The sequence below is a fragment of the Myotis davidii genome, unplaced genomic scaffold (genome assembly GCF_000327345.1).
Source record: "Myotis davidii unplaced genomic scaffold, ASM32734v1 scaffold378, whole genome shotgun sequence".
NCBI lineage: Eukaryota > Metazoa > Chordata > Mammalia > Chiroptera > Vespertilionidae > Myotis > Myotis davidii.
Window position 1 is genome coordinate 424,132 of NW_006290631.1, and position 10,177 is coordinate 434,308.

At 39.1% G+C, this 10,177-nt stretch overlaps 1 protein-coding gene across 1 annotated transcript; it reads left to right on the forward strand.

The window, feature by feature from the left end:
• Positions 1-582: 582 nt before the first annotated feature.
• Positions 583-8,292, forward strand: MEX3C (mex-3 RNA binding family member C). Its single transcript, XM_006763617.2, has 2 exons — positions 583-1,355; positions 5,279-8,292. Exon 2 carries the CDS (start codon positions 5,386-5,388, stop codon positions 6,499-6,501), a length of 1,116 nt encoding a protein of 371 aa, XP_006763680.1. The 5' UTR covers positions 583-1,355; positions 5,279-5,385; the 3' UTR covers positions 6,502-8,292.
• The last annotated feature ends 1,885 nt before the right edge of the window (positions 8,293-10,177 follow it).

Consider the following 10,177-nt stretch of genomic DNA (forward strand, 5'->3'; position numbering starts at 1 on the left):
AGACAGTATCTTTAATCATAATTCCTCACCCATTATCCAACCTACCTTTTCTTAGGAAAAGAAGAATAGATGTATGTATGACTGTCCCAAATGCTTTTTAGACTTCAGAACAAAGAAGTGACTGTATTTCCTAGGAGTAGAGGGACTTGGTAAAAAATATATATATAAACATTAGAAGGGACCTTGCAGTTGAGTGGCCTAACACTTGAAACCACTAGTAACTGGTGAAAGATCTGATTGAACCCAGCCCTGTAGATACTCAGTTTTGTGCTCCTGACGTTGTTTCCTTTTAACTGGACCTTGAAGATTCCTGTGTAGTAGCTGTGGTAATAAGAGTCCTACCTATGGTTATGTTATTCTTGAGCTCATAGAGCAGCCGTGGGCAAACTACGGCCTGTGGGCCGAATCAATGAATAAAACTTAAAAAAAAAAAAAAAAAGACCGTACCCTTTTATGTAATGATGTTCACTTTGAATTTATATTAGTTCACACAAACACTCCATCCATGCTTTTGTTCCGGCCCTCCGGTCCAGTTTAAGAACCCATTGTGGCCCTCGAGTCAAAAAGTTTGCCCACCCCTGTCATAGAGCCTTTCACACACACAATCTCATCTTTTCCAAATGGCCATCCTTGTTACTCAGAAGCTGTGAGGGGGTGGGGAGTACTAGGAGTGTGTTCTGGATTATGTAGAGAAATATCTGAGCAGGAATAGAAGAGGAACAGGCATAAGGCATGTTTCAGAGATGATAAGATCTAGGAGAAGGTAGGTTGACTTCTGAGGCCAGCTGAGAAAACCTTAAAGAACTCATGGTTAGGTCAGGCCCGCCCAGATTATCGGTTTATCTTCCTATATTTAATGTGAATTGATTTGGACTGTAATTACATTTAAGTTGCAGACTAATTCTTCATCGGGTTCTTTTGTTATAAGTACATCCTTCCACACGCTTAATGGAATTTAAAAGTGGCCGTAAAGATGTATCTAGTCTAATGGTTTTACCATCCCCCAAGCAAAAGAACATTTTACATTGAAACCCATTGTACACATATTTTACTGAAACATTTGGAACACACTGAGTTCTTGGTTTTTTGGTTTCGTTTTGCTTTTTGTTTGTTTTTTAATGCTGATCACAACCCATTAAGTTGCTAATGCAAACCCATAGTGGTTTGAGAAACACTGAAGGTGCCATCCTTTCAGTTCTTCCCAGTCCTCGCCCAGCCACAGAGGACCCAGTCTCCCTCTTAATCGCTGAGGCAGCTGGTAGGAGAGGCTCTCTACCCTGAGAAGCAAGACAGGACCTCTGCTGTTCCAGGGAGTGAGAAGACCAGAATTCTGGCTGCAGCTACAGGGCTTTAAGGTGAAACACAACCCCAGATACAGTGATAGACAAAGGAGAAGTGGGTTCCTCTTACACCAGGGAGGTAAATTGGAGACTTTTCATTTGGGGAATTTACTTCCAAATCAAAATAAAATTAGAACTCTGAAAGCTGATGTGATTCTAGTTCTTAACCTCTACATAGGCTGGTACACAGCTCGTTTGGTATTTTTATCTGTAGTTGTAAGAAAATAATTGTTAACCCTTAACGTCTTAAAATTAAAAAGCTTTTTCAGCTTTGAGGATATGAAATCATTTACCCTGTTGTTTATACAATTTAAAATACAGTAATCTCAGTACGAGGTAAAAGTCTTATTGATATGCTAAGTCTAATAAAATGTAACATTTTATTTATTTTTGATACATTTTTATTGATTTCAGAGAGGAAGGGAGAGGGAGAGAGAGATAGAAATATCAACGATGAGAGAGAATCATTGATTGGCTGTCTCCTGCCCTCCCCCCACTTAAGGATTGAGCCCGCAACCCTGGGCATGTGCCCTTGACCGGAATGGAACCCGGGACCCTTCAGTCCACAGGCCAATTGCTCTATCCACTGAGCCAAACTGGAGAGGGCTCATTTAATTACTCTGATCATACCTTTGAAAAGCTAATCATTCGTATGGCTCAAAGTTTATAAAAATTGGTGTAGAAGGGAAGTTGCCTCCTTCCTGTGCTGTCCCCCTAAGTCAACCAGTTTTATGACTGCACAGTATTCCGTTCTGTGGTTGCCCCAGCCTCTCACTAATACAAACCATAGTGCACGATATAATACAAAGGTCATTTTGCACTTATGCAAGTATTTCCACAGAATCAATTCTACGAGTGGAATTATAGGGGCAAAGGGAGACCTGCAGTTGTAATTTTGATAGACATTGCAAAGTGCCCTTAGGCAGTCTATTCTCTCAGCAGCTAAACCAGGGGCTTTTTCCCATTTCTTCCTAGCACTGTTTTTGATATTTGACTGTCTTACAGGTGGAAAATGATACCTCAATACATATGAAAATGGGAAATTTTGTGTTCAGTGCCATTTATGTATTTCCTTCTGTGAGCTGTTTCTTTTACATATTTTTCTGTTGGGTTTTGGTGTTTTCATATGTAGAGTGGAGTATGTGTGTAAGAGAAAAATTAGCCATTTTTAGTATGAGTTGTAAATAATTAATGCTTTAACCTTGTTATGGGTGACTTTTGCCAGGCAACGATTTTTCATAAAGTGCATTTTATCAGTACTTTTATAGCTCTGGGTTTTGTGCTGTTCTGAGACTATATATTCTTTTATGATTTTTTAGTATCTTTGAATTTTCAAGTACAAACTCAATCTAAAATACTCAAAAAAAGCTTTTTATCTCCACCTGAAAAAATAATAAAATGATTTTTTTCTCCTTTGTGTCACCTACTTAGAAGTCTGCCATTTCTAATTGTCCCCGCCTTTAGAATGCATGTGTATTCTAGAAATCGTGTGCTGGTTGTTTAGAACTCTAAATATTTCCTGTAGAAACAAGGTTATGATTGATGAGGTTCACTGTAGAGAGAGAAGAAATACTTCTGTTTTTTTGTTGGCAGTAGCTTAAAATGAGCTGGCTCTGCTATCTTCCTGTTATCACTTTCCCCTCATCTGCAAAACGTATGCACATGACCCTTTTGGGCAGTATATGGCCTATCTTACTCCCCCATCTCAGAAGTAGTCCATGCTCAAAATGTTCACCTTCTGTCTTCCTAATGAGCCATATATTAAACACCCATTTATTATATCTAACCATAGGCCGGATAGTGTCCTGTGTGCCTTTAAGCATATTTTCTTAGTTAATAATGTGCCTACTAGGTTTTAAACAAAAAGTATTCTAAGCAGCAACTGATGGTTGATTATAGCCTCAGAAGTATTTATTTAGAAAATTTTCTTAAGCGTGGAAAGGGGCTGATCAATTTACAGCAGCACTCTTTATAATAAATGAAAACTTTCCTGTTTTACAGTAACATACTTAACTCTCCAAGTGTATTCATGATAGAGACCTAGGACCCAGCAGCGAGAAAGCTGCCGTTGCGGAGTCTGCAGATGTTGGAAAGAACAGGACCTCCATTTGTGGTTGAGGTCCGAAAGTTGCAGGGAGGTTGATTATGTTATCATTGAAGTCAGCAAAATCAACTCCTTTCAGAAGGGTTGGATGAGTAGTATGAGGCCAGAATATGAAAGTCTTGAAAAGCGCAGCAGAAAGTGACTAGCTCCAAAGCAGTACATATAAGAAAGGCCCAGTATTGTTATATAGAAAAACAGTCATCTTTGTTTCAACAAATGTATGGCCACCGATGACATATACTTACAGTCAAACCACTCAGTGCTTTGAGAATGCTTAGGAATGGCACACAAACCTCTTAGAAGGTGAGGCATTGAAAGTAAAATCGGAGTGGCTGGTAAGAGGTCAGCAGTCAGAACTGGGAGTTAAAGAGGTGGGGACGGCAGCATTCTAGTCATGTGCAAGCAAGGGTCCATGGCCGGGAGTCCAGTGTGGTAGCGCACACTGCAGAGCTTAAGGGGGAATGGGAAAAGAGTGGTAAAGAGATAAAGCTAGAGAGAGGTGCTCAGGTTCCAGGTAATGAGGGGCCCTGTGTGCCATATTTAAGGCAAAGGGGAGCCATTAAAACACTTTATGCAAAGAATGATCATATGATGCGCTTTATTTAGAGAAAGCATAATTTGACTGAAGTGAACATAGACAGTAGATTGAATTGAAGTGAGGCAAACTGGAGGCAAGGAGACCTATTGGGGAAAACTATTGCAGTTATGTAGTTAAAAATGATGTATATAAAGACTTCAGTACATCTTGAATATATTTGGGTGGCAAAAAAAAAATTAAAGGGGGGAAATTTAAGAAAAAGACTTGCCCAGATTGTGATGAGTATCTTCAACAGCACCCGACTTCTTTATTTGAGGAACTAGGAATGGCATGATACGTTCATGGGAATAAATCTATTTTCATGTTAAGAAATCATGTTAGGAAATGCTGTGGTGGTGTATTTGACATGTGAAGTTACAGTTTGAAGCCCTCTAATCTTACACAGTTGACACGCGAATGGGTGAATACTCCAAAAAGTTGATTAAAGAATCATGTGTAGTTAGGCATATTGTCTTAGATGTTTTAACTTAAATATACTTAGGCTTTGGGGCCAAAGCTTTTTGTTTGAGAATGGTCTGCTAACCAGAATTGTCCCTCTTCAATAAAACCACATCCAATGCCTATGTTCCATACAGTTTCCAATATTTATTTTGAATTTAGCAAGAATTTTATGAGTACAAAGTTATTATTTTATATTACTTTTTTTGCCCTTTTGACTTTTTATGCAAATACAGTGTCTTTTCTATTCATATTTCACTGATTTATGTGAAACTTAGTAAGCTTAAAAATTCAACTGATGGGAGCAAACGGGAGATGACCTACTAGCCATGAGCACTTTGCTATTGAGCCTTACAGAGGAAAGAGTCATGTTAAAATGATAATTAAGTGGAAGTGAAAGTGTCGTATAGTATAGTTGTGTTAACTTTGAAGTTCTGGACTAACAAAAAGACAGATTTTCAAGTCAGAGTAGGTTTAACTCTGGCTGTGTGAACGTGGACAAGTTATACAATTTTTTGTGTGCTTTATTTTCCTTCTCAGTAAAAGGAGTATAATAATTTAGTTCTTATTGTGTAGATTAAATGAGACAGTCGATAGGCATGACTGGTTTTTCTTTGCCACCAGTACCCTGCAGGGTCGTAAACTGCTAAAGCTTTGGGGGTCAGCCCACTCTCCGCGTGCTGGAGAGAGCGCTCCAGCTGCCAGAGCAGATGTTCAGCTGAAAGGAGCACTCTGGTTTGTCTTTATCAGTGCTGTTAAGTAGATGCTGATTCTTATGACATATTTTCTTTCTAACAGGTTGTAAAATTAAAGCACTGAGAGCCAAGACAAACACGTACATCAAGACCCCCGTTCGTGGTGAAGAGCCCATTTTTGTTGTCACGGGACGGAAAGAAGATGTCGCCATGGCCAAGAGAGAAATCCTCTCCGCTGCAGAGCACTTCTCCATGATCCGTGCATCTCGAAACAAAAACGGCCCTGCCCTGGGAGGCTTGTCAAGCCCTAATCTGCCCGGCCAAACCACCGTGCAAGTGAGGGTCCCGTATCGTGTGGTAGGATTAGTAGTTGGACCCAAAGGAGCAACTATTAAAAGAATTCAGCAGCAGACCCACACATACATAGTAACTCCGAGCAGAGATAAGGAGCCCGTCTTTGAAGTGACAGGGATGCCTGAAAATGTTGACCGAGCACGAGAAGAAATAGAAATGCATATTGCCATGCGCACAGGAAACTATATTGAGCTCAATGAAGAGAACGATTTCCATTACAACGGTACCGACGTCAGCTTTGAAAGCGGCACTCTGAGCTCTGCGTGGCTCTCCTCCAACCCAGCTCCTCCCAGCCGCGCCAGGATGATCTCCAACTACCGAAACGATAGCTCCAGCTCTCTGGGAAGTGGTTCCACGGATTCCTACTTCGGAAGCAATAGGCTGGCTGACTTCAGTCCGACGAGCCCATTCAGCACAGGGAACTTTTGGTTCGGAGACGCACTACCATCTGTAGGCTCAGAAGATCTCGCAGTTGATTCTCCTGCCTTTGACTCCTTACCAACATCCGCGCAAACTATCTGGACTCCATTTGAACCAGTTAACCCGCTCTCAGGCTTCGGGAGTGATCCTTCTGGTAACGTGAAGACTCAGCGTAGAGGAAGTCAGCCATCTACTCCTCGCCTGTCTCCTACCTTCCCTGAGAGCATCGAACACCCACTTGCTCGGAGGGTTAGGAGCGACCCACCTAGTACAGGCAACCACGTTGGCCTTCCAATATACATCCCTGCTTTTTCTAACGGTACCAATAGTTACTCCTCTTCCAACGGCGGCTCCACCTCTAGCTCACCTCCAGAATCAAGACGAAAGCACGACTGTGTGATTTGCTTTGAGAATGAAGTTATTGCTGCCCTAGTTCCATGTGGCCACAACCTCTTCTGCATGGAATGTGCCAACAAGATCTGTGAAAAGAGAACGCCATCATGTCCAGTTTGCCAGACAGCTGTTACTCAGGCAATCCAAATTCACTCTTAACTATATATATATACATAAATACTATATCTCTATATGGACTCGTAAAGGCATGGGTATAATGGTACCCCAGTAAACTTCCTAATGAATTCTTATGACTGTTATCAGGCTTTATTGGGATTAGGCTAAAGTTGTTAGTAAACTTATAAAAGGCTGCTATGGTAACACTAAACCTAAGTGGTCTCTTGTCTATTAGTTTGGTTTGAATTATTAATATCCTATAGACCCAGAGACATAGCTTGTATAAGAATTGCTGAAGTTCAACTCGCTTGAGTGAAGATCATCACAGGTTGTGTGAGCCTACGAGAAAAGTGTATCCGTCTGAGACTTCAAAACTGGTCCCAAAGCCTAACCACATTAAGAGTTTATGGAGGGTACTTGGCATTACAGATGATTCAGACACTTCCAGGGCTGCCTTCTTTACACTGCCAGTTTTGACAAAACAGGTTTGTTTTTTATTTTACAGCAACTTATGCCTAATTCTGCAGGATTGCAAGTAACTTTCTAGTGCATTGTGACTTAATTACTGGTAATAATAGGGCTGGTGGCAGTTTACTCAATCACTGGTTATAATTTGGGACAAAAACTGCTACATTGACCTTCATCTCGCCCAGCTGGTATGATCAGTGGATCAGGAACGCAATTGTGGCAATTGTGTGGATTGTGAATTCCTACCCATTGCCTCCCTCGGTGAATGTGGAAATGGCCACCTGGGTATTCCCATTTCAGGAAGGGTTTTGGGATTCACCTATATTGGCTAATTGAGGATACGAACATTCCATTCATTAGTCTAATCAAGCTATTGATTATTTTTAGACTCTAGATCAAAATGTGAAACATTTTATGTTCAATCCATATTTGTCTTGCACATTATAAATATATTTTTATTTTTTAGTAATTTAGGGAAGGGGGAGGGAGAGAGGGAGAATAACGCCCTTAGTATAATTCACAAAAGCAGCTGTGATGACCTCCGATCAGTTTACTTCATTTCAAAACTATTTCTAATCACAAGGGAAGATTTAAGATACTTTTACATTTCACCTGTGGATGTCTGCAACTTCATCCTCAGTATGTTCCCAAATCTATGCTGGCATTGAAAAGACAAAACATGATACTGGTGGGTTTTTCTACTAATTATTTTTTGAAGTGTTATTTTCCCAACCAAAAAAAAAGCTTTTTTTTTTCTCAGTATAACAAAAATTGAAATCCTATGTGTATTGAATAGTACATAGACAAATTTTATTTTTTATTTTCACTTGAAGAGTTACATTTCGTATAAAAGTTTACAAATAACGGTTTTTATTTTGATTTTTTCAGTATAAAAAAATTGCCTTGATGGCATATTATGATGTAATGCTAATTGCTTGTAGGATAGTTAAATGTCAGTATTGAAACCTAATCCTTAGCGCCGTCTTGTAGATATGAACGAATGTTCGCCAAGCATGTATTTTGTATTTTGTTGCATTGTACACTGCAACTAATAAGCCAAGGAATCGACATATATATTAGGTGCGTGTACTGTTTCTAAAACCACAAACTAAGAATGATAAATTATCAATATAGTTTAGTATTTGCTAATTTTACTACTCTTTTGTTATGTATATGTAGGGAAGTTATAGGGATTATAAATTCAATTTGAGTAAAGTTTAAAACCATATATTTTATGATAAAGGGCCTTTAACTTAAGATGGCCAAAGCACTGATATTATATATTTGCTGTAAAGAGAATTATAAGAGTTTTATTTTTCTGATATTAAAAGTTACTTAATAAAGACTTGTTTCCATTAACTTGAATGTATTCTCCTTGATGTTTTTCATGTAATCATTAGTTTAGACTGGAAGATACTATTTACCAAAATTGAATATTTCCTTTTACAAAGTTCTCCTCTCCAGCTACCTATGTTCTTGGGATTTTTTTAGCGTGTTGTTAGTGTTTAATGTGTCCCTTGTGTTCATATCTAAATTTAGCCTCTAAATGGTGTCACATTATAGTAAAATTAGATTTAGCTAATTTACAGTGTTTTTTTAGTGGCACGTTTATAGCTGACCACAAATCATAACTATCAAGCTTATAAATAAAATAATAAATTACTTTTTAAAATATATATTTCTATTGATTTCAGGGAGGAAGGGAAAGGAAGAGAGGAAATAGAAGCATCAATGAGAGAGAATCATTGATTGGCTGCCTCCTTCACACCCCCTACTGGTGATCAAGCAGCAACCCAGGCATGCGCCCTTGACTGGAATCGAACCTGGGGGACCCTCCAGTCCTCAGACTGACGCTCTATCCACTGAGCCAAACCAGCTAGGGCAATAAATGACTTCTTATATGTTAACTAAAACCCTGAATCCAACTTAGATGATTTAGTTTCTATCCTTTGTTGAGGATTTTTTTCTTTGAGGGAAACAGCAATCAGCTGCCTCCTGCACTTGGGGATTGAACCCATAACCGTATTCAGTAAGTGCCCTGACCAGAATGGAACCTGCCACTTACTGGTGTACAAGACGACACTCCAGCTAACTGAGCCACGATGACCAGAGCAGAGGATTTTTCTTTTTAATCACCAAATATATAAAATGAACTTTTTTCCTAATAGGAAAGTACATGTATGGGGTGGGCAAAAGTAGGTTTACGTTCCGTATGGAAATGGGACAACACATAATGCAAGAATAAACTTTCATGTACTCATAACTGTAAGCCTACATTTCCCATCTCTATAACTTTCATTTGCTAAGGTTTTTTGACTAAAATATTTATTCCATTGATGAAATTGATGATGCTGGCTGAGTAAATTGTTACCATTTTTTAACAAGCAAGAATAAAGACTTTCTATTCATTCTTAATACTTAGAGGTATTTACTACACACCCATAGTAAATCTTTTCATTGGTGTTAGATGGGGCTAGAAGGCTGGAATACATAGATTCGAAGGTGGACAAAATCATTGCCCTAGAATTATTTTGCCAGAATTATCTTGCTAATTTTAGGATTAGCCTCCGCAAGTATGGAAGTTAAATTATTTGGGTGTGTTCTGGAATTTACAATTCCAGCATAAATGAATAACTAGTAAATATGAATTTCTTAACTTTTACACACGATAGAGTCAAGATCTTTCAAAACCTTAAAAATATTCTACTTTGAAGGCTTTCTTTGGCAGAGGAAATTAATGTCTGCCAAGATCCACACTTTAAGCAAGTTCTAAGTCTGGGTCTGCCTTCCTGGTGCCTGGGTGAGTTCTTTTGTGGAAGTGTGGAGGGAGAGGCTCCAGGCACCTCGTGGGCCTGTGTTTCCAGGGACTCGAGCGAAGCCCCACACAGGATAATCTGCAATGTGAATAACCTAGAATTAGGCAGATGTACTGAGGACTTGACAATATCCCATCTTATAACCTTGGAGAATAGCTGTGACCCTGAAGAAAACCTTTGGTTTGGTTAGTAGCTTAATTATGGTATGGAACGATATGTAATTCTTTCTGTAAAGGATTTTAACAAAGGAATCCCCTTGCAAAATAAGTTTTTAGCAAGAGTAAAGGCTGGATAGAATAATTAGGTGTAGGGGACTGGAATAGGTATGTTATATCACTTCTAATTATTTCTAGTGAATCTATTAGCACAAAAACACTGGTTCACTCTGCTTCCTATTTTTCCCTCAAATTTCTACTTATTCACAGTTAGTCAGA